Genomic DNA, 17,712 nt, shown 5'->3' on the forward strand with positions numbered 1-17,712 from the left:
ACTCTCCACAGCTGCCTCTTGGGAGGCCTCATCTATAAGCTCACTGGAGAAGCTGAAGTCCATTCTTCTGAAGATGAGGGTAATTGTTCTGCAACACACTTTCTCTTTTCTCGCAATAATACATACGATGAACTTAGGAAATCATTTTCTTAACATACTGATAAAGAAGTACAGTCTATACCACAACCTCTTAGAAGGATAAATGTACCCATGTGTAGGTCTCAGTTTCATAAACATATTCCATTTCTCTGCAACAGACAGCAAATTCTTCTGATGTTCAAAAAGCCCAGACAGAACAACACCCTTGCCCACAAGTGCTTAAATGTGCAAGGAATCCATTAGTTTTACCTGGTTATCTCCAGAAACTTCTGTGTTCACCTACATTATTTCAAAGAGGGTGAGTGTGGTATGCCCAGCATACCTTACACACACATGTACACACACAGACACTACACACACAACCCCACCAACAAGATCAGGACACATAAAATGCAGCCAGAACTTTTAACTATTTTCATTAAAACTGTCTGAAGGAAAATTCTGATTCTTACCAAAAGTCCACCCTTGCATCCCATATTTTGCACTGAAAGTAGACAGTGTATCACATCCCATATGCCTTTACTATGGGACAGAGGACTTGAGTTTAAATCACAGGAATGTAATTCTACCCTCTTGCTGTACCCAGCTTTCTCTGGAAAATGGATACATCAGCCTGACCTTCATGCTGGTACTCAACATCTCTTCTGGGACCAGAATGACAGTGTTTCCCATGATTTGCTAAGTAAGCTTCACTGGCTAAATAAGCACCCTAACCTAACCACTGGACTACAGTCATAATGCATCTTGTTTGGCCATGAAGCTGAAATTTCATTTGTTTGAGCAGAAATAACAGATGAAGCTTTAGGCTAGCTTATGACTTATTGATAACTGCAGTCTCCAGCGAGACCAAAACACAATACAGAGAGGAGTCTTAGAGCGAAAAGTGAACCATGCTTCCTACTTACTTCATATCTTTTCATTCAACACTTGAGTGTTTGTATGTCACAGCTGGAAAAGCAAATGCATGCTGTTTGCTCTGCTGTGAATAAAAGTGGAAGCAATTTTGTGGACATTGCTGAGCTCTGAAACAGTAAGACAGAGACAAATATTAAAAATCAAATTAATTTTTTCTAACTACAAAAAATGCAGCAACAGGGTGGTTAATTCCATCAAGCATAAAACCACGTGTGTTCTCACTAAGCTGAGTTCCAGATGCAAATTATGGGGCAAAGTTTTTGGACTAACAACTAAATCAAGTTAAATTCTTTTGCAGAAATTATTGCAAAGAATTAAGAACAAACATAATCAATAGGAAGCCGTGTAATTTGCAACCTTATCATTGAATGCCTTCCAATCAACAGCCTACAGAGGGGAAGACGTAGGTAAGTACTGTGATTTTAGGTTTGTCATCACAGCTCACCGGAACCTCCCCTCTGTACAAGAGTATAAAACTGTTACAGACAGGTGGATGAGCTCTGATTCAGATCTAGGCGCTGAGCCTCCCTTGCCTTGCACTGGGTTGTTTGACAGAGGCAGACTCCTAGCACAGAAATGAATCAAAGAGGAGCAACAACTCTCTGTAGCTACACAACTTCTCCAGATTTCTACACCCATGCACCGAGGAAAGCACCCAAAGAGAGCAACACTGGGAATACAAAAGTTCCCCAGTGCCACATGAAAAAGCAGAAGAAACCCTTCATGAGAATATCTTCCTTCATGCCCTAACACAACATAAACATGCACAAATTCTCTCTGCAGCATCACCCCATCCAATCACCACATCCAGTTTACGCTGTTTTTATTAACTCACCACCCCGTGGACACTTCCCCCCTGAAATGAAGCTTCTGGAATTGTTATTCCACCCACACCACACAGACTGTAGTCTAGCTCTTACTACACCAATAAAACAGAGGCGCAGGGATAAATAGAATTATCTAAGCTCTGCAGGGCAAATGACCTTGTAAGAGACTAAAACACTATGGCTTCAATCAGCTGCTTCAGTAAGTGTTAGCTGCTGTGGTCTCAAACACAGATCATTGGTCCTTGCTTATGTAAATCAGCATTTAGAGAGACTCTTGGAGGAGAAAAAGAAAATAATACCTGCAGCACAGATGTGTATTTTATGAATTAATTGACAGAATTGTTCCTGTTTTCCTTGATGATAACTCCAAGGCCCCTGAGAGTTTAAAACAAAATACAAGCCACAAGCATGGCAGAACACCCTCCTCCCCACTATGAGATAGTAGCAGGGCTTTTCCACATGTAGTTTTCACCTTTCAACGAGCACACACTATTACATGTTTAATCAAGTTTCTAGAACATCTGTTATCTTCTGCACAGTAACAGAATTTTTACATTCACAAATATGGCAGAAGCACAGCTACCACTACAACAAAATAAATATACCTGATTGTCTTGCAGTATAGTTATTCTCAGCTGTGAGTCTTCTCTGGTACTGAAGTCTGTTATGGAAGACTGAGTAGGACTTCACCTTCAGCCAAATTAACAGTACAAATCCTGAGGGCGCTAGTAACTACAGCTCTAGCCCCACTTGTCCCTTTACCTTTCACATCCTCAGGGCATTGTCTCCTGTAAGACTGTTTTGACCAAGTTTAGCAAGGTCAAGCTAAGCAATCTCACATCTGCTCAGTAACAGCTTTATAGGCGCTCCTGGATTTCCAACACAGATCACCCAACAGGCTGATACTTACTTTTTTTAACCGTTATGTGCAGGACTGCCAGTTCTTTTTTTACTTTTACCACAAGTTGAGAAGAGGTAACCTCTTCCTTCTGGAACCTTTATGTGCTTTTTCTCTCAAGATCCTTCTGTTTCCCAAGGAAAAAAAAAAAAAAAACAAACAAAAACAAAAAAAAAAAAAAACAACAAAACAAAACAAAAAGCCCCCAACAACAAAAACCATTTGCCATCTTGAAGCTTCCCCCTCAAAGGGCTGGATTCCTGGGTATTTCCCAGTTTCCTGTCTCCAAAGAGTCATGGTTACTACCTCAGTCACTAAAGCAGTGACCTCCCCTGTCCTGGGTTCAGCAGCAGCAGTCATTTTTCTCCTTCTTAGTACCTGGTGCAGTGCTGTGGTTTTGACTTTCAGCCTGGGAACAGCGCTGGTAACATCGATGTTCTCAGCTGTTTCTCAGTAATGTTTACTCTGGCCAAGGACTTTCTGAGCCTCGTGCTCTGCCAGGGAGGAGGGGAAGCCGCGAGGAAGCAGAGACAGGACACCTGACCCAAACTGACCAAAAAGGTATTCCATACTACGGCATGTCATGCCCACTATATAAACTGGGGGCAGTTACCCCGAAGGACTATATCACTGCTCAAGTGGTGCTGGATATCGGTCGGCGGCTGGTGAGGGGTTGTATTCTCTTCCCTTGTTATTTCCCTCATCATTATTATTATTATTGGTGGCAGCACCAGTGGTTTGTGTTATACCTTAGCTACTGGACTGTTCTTATCTCAACCCTTGGCAGTTACATTCTTTCGATTCTCCTCCCTATCCCTCCAGGAACAGGGAGAGGAAGTGGGGGGAGTGAACAAGCAGCTGCGTGACTCTGGGTTGCCAGCTGGACTTAAACCATGACAGTTACTTATGGTGCCCAGCATGGAGCACAAAGGGTTGAAATAATGACAGATCTGACTGGAGTGTGTCTAATGGTGTTTGTGATAAGCATTCACTGTTTCGGATTAATAGTCACTCATCACAATGCTGATATATTGGCTCTCAAAGTTGTTGCTCTTGATCTCAGAGTTCCAGCATGTCGTATCTTACTTACAGCCAGTATTTGCTGTTTTAGTGTTTATTGGCTGTGAGGGCTGGGCTAAGTTTCTTGTTTCGCTGTACTTTATGGCAATGACTTGTAATACAATAGACTCGTTGATCATGAATCTGGGGTGGTATGTGTTCCCAGTGTGGTCATCACCTCTATACTTTGGGAGGTATATAACAGGAGTGTTTAGCAATTACACATTTTTTTTCCCCTTCTCGGATGGTCAGCCTATGAAGGAGCCATTCCCTCACACCCTCTGCTCCCCCACCAGACTATTTACAGTTGGAGTAGGTTCTGGAAGATTTAAAGATCCTGAATATCCTTTCAATGCCCTTGAAAACACCCTGCTCCTTTTGCTGGGAACCAGCTTGTTGCTGCATATGCTCTCTATGTTTTGCCTACAGCCACACCACCCTGAAAACACCCGATCTTGAGCTGTTGGGTAAGCTAAGCAGGGTCCAGCTCGAGTCTTGTCTAGGATTAGATGACACTATAGGAGGACCACCAAGAGATTTTCCCCAAGGCTGCACGGCCATGAGTGGCAGGGTGTGGGGGACAGTACGGGCAAGTATCTAGGCCAGTGGGCCCCTCCAGTGCTTTGGAAGAGTCGGAGATGGAAGGAAGCTGTATGGAGTCCCCAACAACAAGTCGAAGAATCTGCTGAAGGAGACAGTGAATTGAGTCAGTTTGCCGAGGTGAAAGCCATCCAGCTGGCCTTGGACATTGCTGAACAAGAAAAGTGGCCAGTACGTTATACTGACACATGGATGGTGGCAAATGCCCTGTGGGGGTGGATGCAGCAACGGAAGCAGAGCAAGCGGCAACACAGAGTTGAATCCATCTGGGCTGCTGCACTGTGGCAAGATACCGCTGCCCAGATGCAGAACCTGGTGAAGGTACGCCATGTAGATGCTCATGTACCCAAGCGTCAGCCCACTGAGGAGCACCAGAACAACCAACAAGTGGATAAAGCTGCTAAGATTGAAGTGGCTCAGATGGACTTAGACTGGCAACATAAAGGTGAATTATTTTTGGCCCGGTGGGCCCATGACACTTCGGGCCATCAGGGCAGAGATGCAACATACAGATGGGCTCCTGATCGAGGGGTGGACTTAACAATGAACTAAGTTGTACACTGTTGCCTGCTATATAGCACTTTTATAGCCCACCAACTAGATGTCTTCAGCTCACCAGTGACTGCCCCTGACTTCCCTCCAACCATCATCCCAACAAAGAATGAACATTGATGAAACCAGAAGAGTTCTGCGGTACCACCAGCAGGCAACAATCCAACACTGCACACAGCCTCTCCTGCTCTAAAAGACTGTTACAAGAGAGGGAGCCTGACATCATGGACTGGATGAACTCAGCAGCTTTATAGGGACTGGTCCATGCCATAAGGAATGACCTGTGTGTGTGTGTGGATGCATGCATATGAGTGACGGTATATTGAAAAATGTGAGATCTGAGCATGACGTGAATGGTACGGAATAAGGGGTAGATAATGTGCTGCCTTCAGCATAAGCAGTTATTTTTCTCGTTCTTAGTAGCTGGTGCAGTGCTCTAGTTTTGACTTTCAACCTGGGAACTGCACTGACAACACCAATGTTTTTAGTTGTTGCTCAGTAATGTCTACCCTGACCAAGGTTGTGAGTCTCATGCTCTGCCAGGGAGGAGGGGAAGCCACAAGGAAGCAGAGACAGGACACCTGACCCAAACTAACCAAGGAGGTATTCCATGCCACGGCATGTCATGCCCACTACATAAACTGGGGCAGTTACCCAAAAGAGCTTGATCGCTGCTCGGGTCGGGCTGGATACTGGTCGGTGGGTGGTGAGCGGTTGTATTCTCTTCCCTTGTTATTTCCCTCATCATTATTATTGGTGGCAGCAGTAGTGGTTTGTGTTATACCTTAGTTACTGGACTGTTCTTACCTCAACCCATGGGAGTTGCATTCTTTCAACTCTCCTCCCCATCCCTCCAGGAGCAGGGAGAGGAACGGAGGGGAGTGAGCAAGCAGCTGCATGGTCCTGGGTTGCCGGCTGGGCTTAAGCCACGACATCCCCTTAAAGCATCCCCTCCCCTCCCTCTTCTAAGCAGAAGATGCTCAGGTCAAAGTTTTTTTCTACCTGGCATCCTTGTAACTACACCAAGTATCACATGTACGCACATTAGAGTGAAATAAAGCCCACACCTCCTTTTCAACTCCTTAATGAGGGGTACAATGCATCAACCTCACTGTCTACCCTAATGGACAGCTCTGCAGAACGGTATTAGCCTAGGTTTTGATTTTTCCCAGTTTCTTCACAATCAGTTGTGAATTGGCTGGAGTACACTATTACAGTTTGACAAAAGGGCAGAAATTTGTAACTGGAAATAACAATAAACCAAGATTGCATTCTGCTAGGTTTAATAGAGACATTCCCTTCTGTCTGTTAAAAAGTAATAGAAACTGTTGCCATAGCTGCTCTTCTTCCCCAATAAATAGAAAAGAAATAGAATGAAGACAGAACTCTGTGTTTAAATCCATAGCAAATACAGCCATAATCAGAAAAAAGATTAACCCAGCTCTTGAGAGAAATTCAAACTGGTCCATAAAAATGAGTTTCAACACAAAAGAAGAAAACATAAAAATAAAGAAAATGAGAAAGTAAGACAGCTGTATCCCAAGTCAGCATGCATTGTCCAAATCTGCAACACTTACTGTCACAAGGTTTTCAAGAACTACATGTGTACACATGGTCAGCTTGACTCAGAAAGTATGGACAGCTCAATACCTAAAAGTATATGTAATTTCATACCCATGAGGACTTAGGCTCAAACTCAATGACTGACATTATAAAAACTGACAGTAATGTCACATGTGTCATTTAGCTCTCTCTCAGACACTTAACAGAGGGTTAGTCGGGTCTCTGTGCAACTTTAAGCACCAGAACCAGAACAGTCTAAGTACAGTCACTGATTTTACAGAAAAGGGAACTCTCTTGCAGCTCCATTGCAACCCAGAGCTAGTCGACCCTTCAACGTCTTTCATGGCTTTTTTAAACACATCCCTGTCATTTATTCCTGAAGCCAGTAACTTTTTTGCCTAGTTTTAATTGAGTAACATGTACCAGATAATAAACAAAACCCCAACGCACAGAGGGTTTGAACAAATCCAAGCCCATTAGTGTAACCGTTACTTCAAGCTGGACAAAAATAAACTTGACATAACATTTCACTCTCTTGAATGCTCAGGTATTCTGTGTTGCTCTGTAAGCTGGAGACATTCCTTTAAAGTGGTCAGTGCACTCTCTGCATTTTTCAACTGTCCTGAAGGCAATTAAAATATTTCCAAAGCTCACCTTCTCTGTGCAATCCCCTCATAAAACTTGAATCCTTCTTCTCACTTCATGATCTTCTGAGCTCCATACTGTACTTCGTGTGTCAGTAAGCTCTGCCTATTTTTCATACCTCTATCATCATCCCCATGGATGTCCCCTTTACTAGAGATACTACATTAGCACACAGAACAAATCAGGAAGAGTCAGTAACACCCATACTACATACACTTCAGCATTTTCATTTTTGGCCTTTTGTCTAGCTCTAGTTTGGACACACAGACCAAATGTCTATTTCCAGTTCCAATCCAAACTAAAATACTGCAGTATATATCCTTCTTGATCACTGGGGGTTTTACCCTTAAAATGCAATAAATAAATGTGATCCGTAAGCCTTTTCTACCAGTAATTTTCCATACTAAGCCCTTTTTCAGTGGATTATTGCTTAATACCGATTTGTATTCAAGCAAAATGAAACTGGTGACAGGGAGGACAAAGTCTGCCTTTTAGCAGAAAATTTGACAGATGCTTTTAAAAGACAGAAGAGGACAACTAATACCCAATTCTCCCATTTCCACATTCGGTTTACCACTGCCTGACAGCTGTCTTGAGCTCAGTACTACTCATCATTAGATTATGTTTTTGATTTTCAAGGTACTGCAGAATACACCCATGTGAAATCAAAGTACACAAAACTAGTTACTAAGCTTGCCTCAGGCCTGTTCTTGCAACAGTTCCATGGTTCTGCCCTCACCTGGAAACCTTTTTACATTCCTGAAACATGTACCTCTGCCAGCCAAATTCCAAATAAAGCGACAAAAACTTTATTGGGTTACTTTCATACAGAGTTCAGCTGTGATGCAATTAACTTCACCAACCATGTTTTAACTCAGAAATGCCGATTTTGATATAAAGCATCTGCTATTGATACCTCATTCTTGTGATACACATTCTGTCTGCTCAGGAGTGATGAACCTCTGGGGGCTGGGTGGTTTTCTTCTTCACATCTGTGCAGGATACCCAGGAGAACAGCTGACATGCTACCACTAGAGGACCACTTCTATATTCCTAACCCAACTACAGACCAGTCACCTCCAGAAGTGCTAGCTGATTGTCCAGTTCAAGTCCTGTCTTAGAGAAAAAAATCTGAAGGTTTAGAACCTTCAGAAGTAAGCACAGTACTTCTGAACATTCCAGCTGAATGATTTCAAATGCCTTTACCAAACTTACAATTTTCTGAATAGAAATTGCAACATTTCTTTCTTTAGCACATTAGGCATCTGCCTGAAGGCTTCCAAGTATCTTCCATTATGAACACTTGGACTGCTCAGTTTTAACAGAAAGAACAGTTATATTTTATGTCTATACTGGCAGACACATATGTAAACCCAACTTCAGGAAATTCACTGTCTTGGAGATTTGAAGACGGTGTTGCATGAACAACTGTATGCAGCAACATTCATTGAAGGACAAAGTCCTTCAATAACAATAAAATTTATCCCAATAAATTGTGGAATCTAAAATGTATACATAGTACATCATGTTGCTTATGTGTCAAGATAAAATGCCTTTGGCATCTTAAAAGGCCCAGTTCACACCACAGTTCAATATTTTCAAGTCCTCAGTTCCATCAAAATAGTGATGTAAACACCACTGTGCTACAGAACCATCACAGCTGCCATTAACACATAACATTAACCCCTTCTCATCACAAAGACAGGGCTTTATAAAAGCAACCATTGAGAGAGTGCTCCAACAGGAGCTGTGTGTTTCCAGCACATTGCACCATACTGACACAGCCCTTTTTTTCCCCCCCAAAAAGAGTTTTAGCAGCAGCCTATACTGGCTTTACAAATATTCACATACCACATTCAAAAAGCTTAGGAATTTTCTTCTCAAAAGACGTGAGACTGCTAAGCAGCTGCAACTTAAGATTTCAAATGCCTTAAATACTCACTATCTACAGAAAACTGCAAACAGCTGACTGAAGCATGCCCCATACTTAAACTTTGGAGAACACCATTTTAACTTACAGAATTGTTTCTGTCAGTAAGGAACACCACACAAAGATGATTCTCCCATGCTTAATCTTTATTGTGCGAATGTTATTCAGAGCATTTATTACCCTTGGAAGACATACACTGAAAAAAAAAAAATACATTAACAGCGGCTAGACTGATGGGCAATATTGTTACATCTATTTGGTGGTAATCTGCAGCATGCAATTAACTCTTGTGATGTAATCTTAGCCAGGAGGCCAGCCCAACTGACGACCACCCAGAATATGGAGATGTACGTGATAGACAGACTGCCCACCCTCAGGCCCTTCATTCACAACCATCCGGAATCCATTGGTCAGGCCCAGGTTAGCAGCACACTTCTTGCCAACAATCATTAAATGCCCAAGAAGCTGGAGGAGAGAAAAAAAAGAGAACAAAAAAAAGAAACAAAACAGAAAACACACAAAAAGGGGAGAGGGCAGGAAATGAAGGAATGAGAGCAGAGAACCATTCAAATAAGCCAGTAAGCTAACTCTCAGAAATTCAACCACTGCTTTTCCGATTGTCTGACTGCAACTGACACTTTCCAAGAAAAGCTGTAAAGCCTGATTGTGCATAATACAAGGGGGTAAAAAGATTGTTTTTCAAGCTAGACAGTAACAGACTACAAAAGTGTCACAGAAGCTAAATTTATCTCATGGTTAAAGTCCCCATTACTTCTTCAGGCAACCATTATATACACCATTACAATACATGATTTTGCTGGAAAAGAACCTTTATCTTATCAGGTAAAGGATTACAAAGATCTTTGAACTTTACAGTTACAAGTTAAATATTCAGTACCTCTCAGCTAACTCTACCATTCCTCTTCATCTCTGACCTGCCAAACACCCAAAGCCCATATTAGAATATGCAGTACTGCCAATAAGCCATGAAAACAGATATCAAGACTATACTTCAAAATAACAATGTGTTTTGCACTGCAAACACATACCCAGGGATACATTTTTCTGTATATCATTACTTTTACTGGAAAACTTTAACTGCATCCCCATTCTAAGCTAGAGGAAAAGGATTATACTATCAGAAAACTTCTGCCTCTTTAAAATGTCAAGAGCAAAAGGGGCATAGTCTAGTAAATTATGAAGTAATTACAGGTACAGTTCGGTGTACAGAAAGCTTCAAGAGTACTTACAGATTCATCAGAATCTTCTGCTTCAGATAACCTGACAATAGGCTTCTTAGGAATCACTAGGAAATGTGTAGGAGCTTGGGGTGAAATATCATGGAACGCAAGGCACTGGAGGAAAAAAAAACCAGTTAAAACATAATTTAATTCAGAGAAAGCCGAGAGTTTAAGTAAATCAATATACCCCACTAAATGAATACTTCAGCAGATTGTCAGATACCCCAAACATAAAGCAGAGATGTTGATTTTTCTTGGGTGGTACATTATTCAAAGTCCTCAAACTTCTAAACACAAATCATCTACTTACCAAGACCTGTGGGTATGAAAAAAATTATCATTCTGTATTAAGTATTATTTATTATTTTCACACAAGTAAAAACAGAGCTGATGCATGCATGCCAATAAAAAGCACATTTATGCTTACTTCATCTTTATTAACACCCTCTTTAATAAAAGAAATGGCAAATACCTGCTAATCATCTTCCACTTATGTCTGAATATTGCCTTGGTGAAACATAACAAAACAATTTTAAAGAACCTGAAAGTATGTGATTGAGGCCAGATACATGTCTGTTCTCAACACCATCAAGTATTTCAGAAAAGCAATCGCAGTACGAGCATGGTTTGAGTTGGACGGGACCTTAAAGATCACCCAGTTCCAACCACCCCGCCATGGGCAGGGACACGTTACCATTAGTCCAGGTTGCTCAAAGCCCCATCCAGCCTGGCCTTGAATACTGCACTAGGGATGGGGCAGCCACAGCTACTCTGGGCAGCTCATGCCAGTGTCTCACCACCCTCACAATAAAGAATTTCTTCCCGATTTCTAACCTACATCTACCCTTTTTTAGTTTAAGCCCCCTTGTCCTATCATTACATGCCCTTGTAAAATGTCCCTCTCCAGATTCCTTGTAGCCCCTTTTTAGATACTGGAATGCTGCTCTAAGGCCTCACCACAGCATACCTTACATTCTTCAAAATATTCATTTCCTAGATGCTTTCAGTTAGTTGTGAATCAAGAATTTTCTATACTACTATACCAGTTTTTAGTTCTACTGAGAAGAGCTGTCACCTCTGCCAAGAGTAAAGACGGGGTAAAGCCCAAACTTTACTTACATTAACAATGCCTTACCTTGTTTACTTCCTACCTGTCCTATTTTAAGCTATCTTTAACAAGATTATTTAAAAAGTTTAAAATCTCTGATAAACTGCTTCTTTCTCCCAAAGAGCAAAGGGTAGCTAGCAAAGAATTAGTGAATAAAACTAACTTGTACCTTATTAAATCTTACTTTCAGCCGACTGTTTTATAAGCAGCTTCTCTATTCTATGTGGTCCACATAATGTCAGAATGCAAATGGCTAAAGTGAGTTGAAGAATTTAATGAGCAGAAGACTGGTAGCAAATAATTTTCTTCCATGGGACAAACAGCATAACTAGTACTGAACAAAAGCACACTCACAGAAACTCTGAGCGCACAATGAATCAACCTTTGTTTCAGAAAGTTTAGTTTCAATTAAAACAATAGTGATATGGCTTACTTCCACAGAGACTTCGTACTTTTTAATATCTCCTTTTCTCTGCATGCCAATTAATGATTAAATGCCTTCCTTATATTTCTCCTTGTAACACTTCCAGCCATCTCCAAGAAGATTTTCATAAAACCAACAAAGCAAATTAAAGATCAGACATTATGAAAAGAAGTTCCACATTTCTGTGTAGTTTAAGGCAAAAAGCAACTGAGATACTGCAGATAATTACTCTTTGAAAAAATATTCTGCACTAATGGCAGTGAGGAGTAGGTTATATGCTCTCAGATCATTCAAAATCAACGGCCTGATTCTCAGTCAAGCACAGGACTCAGGTTACACTGCTGTACCCATTAGAGCTGAGAAAAAACCTCATGCAGTTTTGACCCGTAACACAAGCATGATAAAAAAATCAGTGAAATTTTCCAATATTCTTGGGAGTAGATTGTAGCTGCAACTTTTATCTACTAATTAAGCGCAATTTTTCAGCACACAAACAGCACCTTCAGTCTGTATTCTAGACTGAAGATAATCCTTTATTTCCAAAGAAAAGCCCTTCTAATGTTCAGTATTTTAATTAAAAATAAAAGGGGAGGGCTGCACTGGATACTACAATAGTTTGTCCTGCAGATAACAGCTACACTTTTTCATAAACTAGTAAGATTATTTCATTTAGCTCCTAGCATGCTGAATCACTCCAGCATCACTAAATGAATGATACCAGTCCCACCTCACCACAAATACCCATTTTTTGCCGCCTGCAGGATGACCATTCCCAGGCTTTTATGAACAGCAGAAAAGCTGTAATTGCCTCTAACTGTTTCCGTTAATAACCCCTCTTGGCTACTCTTAACCAAAGACTGGCAGGCAGAGCTGTATAATCTCCACACCGCTACTGAAAGGCGCACACCAAGACCTGTACCCCTGACCTGCGAAAGCAGCTGGCTACAGCGCGCTGTTTGGAGTCAGGGCCGCGATCCACACAGAGACTGCCGGCGAACGGTTAATCCAGGGTCTCACCACTACCTTCCCAAGCCATGTGCGAGAAGCCCCGTCCCTTGGCAGTGAAGCCATTGCCGTAAGGCTGCGGGCGAGACCCCGCGGCCAGCTCTCCGCACAGAGGCCGCTGACACAAAGGGCTGCGGCCTGCAGCACGCCCGGCCGACCCGCGCATCGAGGGAGCCCGATGCTTACGGGCACTGCGGAAAGGGCACGGACAGGTCCCGTCCCGCCCGCGCCGCTGCCTTCCCCTTCACCGGCGCCCGGTGTGCCGGGAGGCCGCGCTCCACCCGCACCTGCTCGTCCTCATAGATGATATTGGCGGGGATCTCCTTGCGGATGATCTTCCCGAAGATGGTATCACCACCGGGCCGGGCGGCCTGCGCCTTGCTGATCTCGTCAGCCATGGCGGCCGGCCCCAGACACCTCCCACCGCGCCGCGCCGCGCTTCCTCCGGTGGCCACGCCCCGCACCGCGCACATTGGGCCGACAACCCTGCGCCGGCGGGTCCTGCCCACCACGATTGGTGGATTCGCCTGTCTCTGCCGCCCTCGCTGGCCTGGAGTGGTAGGGCTCGGGAGGCGCGGAGGGATCCGGGGACGGGGAGGGCTGAGGGAGAGTCTGCGGAGGGATCAATGCCGGCACGGCAGCCGAGCTGCGAGCGGAGGTCGTTTCACGCAGTGGGATTGCAGTGGTCGCTGGTGCGGGCGGAAGTGTTGTTTGTTGCCGCATGAAATCCAGCCCAATACGGGTGTGTTATGGGGCTGTGTCCTGCAGCCAAGTGACCGTTGCTGTCAGCGATGCCCGAAGTTTTTCATGGAAATTTGAAGGACAAACAGAAGCTGCTCTGAATCCAATGAATCCTGGAGACCCTGACGCTTTGACAGCTGAGAGCTGTATGATTCTGGAACAGAGCAGAAGGTGAACAAATCACAGCAGTGTCTCATGGCTGCTCACGGCCTGGATAGGTGGAGTCTTCCCCGGGTTGGAAACTGGCTGGATAGCTGAGCCCAAAGAGTGGTGGTAAATGGTGTCACAATTTACCAAACAGTGTCAAGAGTTGGTGGCCGGTCACTAGTGGTGTCCCCCGGGTCTCGATGATAGGGACAGTGTTGTATAATACCTTCACTGATGAAGGAGGAGATCAAGGGCACACCCAGTAAATTTGCAGACGACACCGAGTTGGGTGGCAGTGTTGATTTGCTGGAGGATGGGGAGGCTCTGCAGAGGGGTCTGTACCGGCTGCATTGATGGGCTGTGGACAATGGTATGAGATTCAACAAGGCAAACTGCCAGGTCCTGCACTTGGGCCACAACAACCCCATGAAAAGCTGCAGCTTAGGGAAGAGTGACTGGAAAGCTGTTCAGTGGAAAAGGACCTGGGGGTGCTGGTTAATGGCTGAACATGAGCCAGCTTGTGCCCAGGCAGCCAACAACGCCAATGGCATCCTGACCTGTATCAGAAATAGCGTGGCAGCAGGGCCAGGGCAGTGATCATCCCCCTGTACTCAGCACTGGTGAGGCTGCACCTCAAATCCTGTGTTCAGTTCTGGGCTCCTCAATACAAGAGACTAAAAGCTGCTGGAGCGGGTCTAGAGAAGGGCAACGAAGCTGGTGAAGGGGCTGGAGCACAAGTCTGATGAGACATGACTGAGGGAACTGGGGTTGTTTAGTCTGGAGAAGAGAAGGCTCAGGGGGACCTTACTGCTCTCTACAATTACCTGAAAGGAGGTTGTAGTGAGGTGGGTGTTGGTCTCTTCTCCCAAGTAACAAGCGATAGGACAAGAGGTAACTGCCTCAAGCTGCACCAGGGGTGGTTTAGACTGGATCTTAGGAAAAAAAATCTTCACAGAGAGGGTGCTCAGGCATTGGAACAGGCTGCCCAGGGCACTGGTGGAATCACCATCCCTGGAAGTGTTCAAAAAACGTGTAGGTGAGGCCCTCTGTGACATGGTTTAGTGACGAACTTGGCACTCCTGGGGTAACGGCTGGACTTGGTGATCTTAGAGGTCTTCTCCAACTAGTTGATTCTATGATTCAAGGCCTTTCAGGCCTGGAGGGGCCCATCAAGATACGGGATAGGCTGAGCAAGGTGTTAGGTGCTGCTAGTATCAGAATGGTTCTTGCACAGGGGAGATCATGGTCAGTTTGATGTGTCATCCGTTCTACACATGAGCCATTTCCTCACTAGAAAACAAACCAGTCAGTATGACAAGGCAATAATCCACTGAGGACAACACATTATGACATTACGACATGTAGTCATAAATATTTTTTTAATATATATACACAAAATATTATACATATAGCAAAATGAAATGGGGGGGGAAGAACTAACAATGTAACAATAAAGTAGCAAGTAACAATGAAGCAACAATGAAGCTTCATTTTCTGAACTTTATAGTTAAAATAGATTCAATCTGATTTCCTCTCAAGCTTTGTCACAAAGTAAACATATATGAACGCCTGCGTTAAAATCTTTAGACAAAGCTTGTCCTCACTCCAAGTTGGTGCATGTTGCTACACAACTGACTACTGCTATTACCAGTTGCTGATAGTGATGTGTAATAGCTTCGGATACGTATATATTTGCATTATTAATCATAGTTACACTTGCTACTGGTGATTTTTCTGGTAGCAGAGTTGCTAGCAGTGATTATTTTGCAGTAAACTGTAATAGACAAATTTAGATGAAGAAACTCTCACATTCTTGTGTTTTACAGACTCCTGCAAACCCACGGTTCTGACCTCTGTGTACCCGTGGGCCAGGTCACCCTTCACGCAGTGGCAGGGCTGGAGACCAGCCCAGCTGCAGTACTGCAAGCCATGGGGGGCTTACATGGTGCCCTGGGCCATGGGCGGGGCAGGCCGCTAAGGCACTAAGTGCCTTAGGTGAGGAGCCAGTGAGCCAGGGTGGACCCTAGCACCTACCATCAAAGGCAATTCTAGTGTCAAAACCTGCAGCTCCTCTTTAGGTCACCTGAAGAAGCATGTCTGATTTTTTCCCAAGGTTTAGGCTGGATTCCTATCTAGCAACTTCAGTAGGCATAAAAACAGGGTAATGGTTTCAATTTTGTAGTTGTTCTTTAGCCCATCATAATACTGTTTCCAAGAGAAAAATGTTCAAACAGAATATGAAACAGCCTGATCTGTTCTGATAAATAATCCTTGATTAGCTCAGTATTGATATGCGGATAGACTCCACAACTCCATAAGGTTGTAAAGCAGGTATGCTTTATTCGGCACTGAGGCGCGTGGGGGAATCACACCTCCAAAGGCATGCGCACTCCAGCGTTGTTCTCCTCTATATTTATCCTCTAAAATACTACATATACATTAGGTTACACAATACAGCTGTACATATTCATGTCCTACCCCTGCTTCATATTATAACGAGCTAAAAGGTCCTTTGCGCTTGCGCAGTGCCTCCTGGTGGTCATGGGCAAGGGTCTCAAGATGAAGTAAACGACTCTTCCTCGGGCCTGAACTTTTCACCTTTAGTGGTCGCGTGTGCTCCCTGGTTGTTTGGTCACCGCCCAAACCGCAAAGCTGGTTTCAGCCGGTTTAGGGGTCCAGAGAGCAGGAACCGAGTTACGGTTCCTTCCTCTTATCAATAGCCTTGCATCCTCCCATCCTGCTTTAGAAAGCACAATAAGTGTTAAGCAAGCAGTATACATTGTTTAGCAAGCAGCTGCAGCCCCTAATAAATCATTCCTTAACCCTAAGTCCCTTGCATCGGTTAACCCCTCACATCAGCCCCCCCCCCCCCCCTTTTCTATAAGGTTAGTAAATTCTTTTACTAATACACAGAGATTCTTCTTCTAGCGAACTCCTGTGAAAAGTATCTCTCAGTGCTTTATCATGTGTGTTTGACAAAGAAGTCAAAATCACCACTCATTGCAGCATCCTCCAATTCCAAACAAAGAACACAATGGATAACACGAAGCTAACACTAACTAATATTAGAAGAACAATAATGGGGTGAAGCAACGTATTTAGAATGCCAGTTGCAGTAGGTGACCATCCGAAAAGTGCATCCCACCAGTGGTGACTTGCATCTTGTCTTACCCTTTGCAAGACTCCACTTATTTCTTCCATGTCATGATATATGGTAATTAAAGTTTTCTTTCCATTTTCCTGGACTTCTTTCAAAATGTTAATTAGGTCTTGATGCTTTACCAATTGCCTTACCAATGTAAGGTTCATCCCAGGTAATAATTTGTGGTACATTGTGTAATTAGACTTTATCAATTGGTGGGATACAACTGGTGCTAAATATGAAAAGTCACATCCAATAATCTTAACAAAATTACAAATACAAAAATTAAGAATGATTCTTAACAGTTACAGTTTCATCATCATTGTCTATCCTCACAAAAGCACAAGCAGTTCTTAAGCACACACAGCCTTGGCCAATATATACAAGTACAGTCTTTTGAGTAATGTCTGGATGGATTTCAAAATGACAAATGCCTTGCTCCACGTCAAAACATATGTCCTTGGCATCAATTCTGTTACTTTCACAAATAAACCCTAGCTGTTCTCGTGTAATACAAGATTCTAAATTTACAGTCTGCCATTTCTTATTTACCATCCGGGCCCATACTCTGTGTTCAGAGGGATAAAGCACTGTTCCCTCATGGTTTAATCCTAGTGCAATAATAGGATGGATAACGTAAATTGTGGCATTACTTATAGTAAGCACAAAAGCTGTGGCCATGTTTGTAATAGCGTCATAGGTGAAATTTACCATGGTCCACCAAGATTGGAGCTTTCTTTGCAAGTCATTAGCATTATCCCAGCCTTTCAAAATTCAATAGGGAAAGCATCTTCACTTCCTTCCCTTATAATTAAG

The 17,712-nt window shown here is 43.4% G+C and overlaps 1 protein-coding gene across 1 annotated transcript; it reads right to left on the reverse strand.

The window, feature by feature from the left end:
• Positions 1 to 9,213: 9,213 nt before the first annotated feature.
• HINT1 (histidine triad nucleotide binding protein 1) lies at positions 9,214 to 13,316 on the reverse strand. Its single transcript, XM_065661518.1, has 3 exons — positions 13,154 to 13,316; positions 10,339 to 10,443; positions 9,214 to 9,553 (listed from the first exon to the last, which is right to left on the reverse strand). The coding sequence occupies exons 1-3, from the start codon at positions 13,262 to 13,264 to the stop codon at positions 9,389 to 9,391; spliced, it is 381 nt and encodes a 126-aa protein (XP_065517590.1). The 5' UTR covers positions 13,265 to 13,316; the 3' UTR covers positions 9,214 to 9,388.
• Positions 13,317 to 17,712: the final 4,396 nt, after the last annotated feature.

Source organism: Lathamus discolor, chromosome Z (assembly GCF_037157495.1).
Source record: "Lathamus discolor isolate bLatDis1 chromosome Z, bLatDis1.hap1, whole genome shotgun sequence".
NCBI lineage: Eukaryota > Metazoa > Chordata > Aves > Psittaciformes > Psittacidae > Lathamus > Lathamus discolor.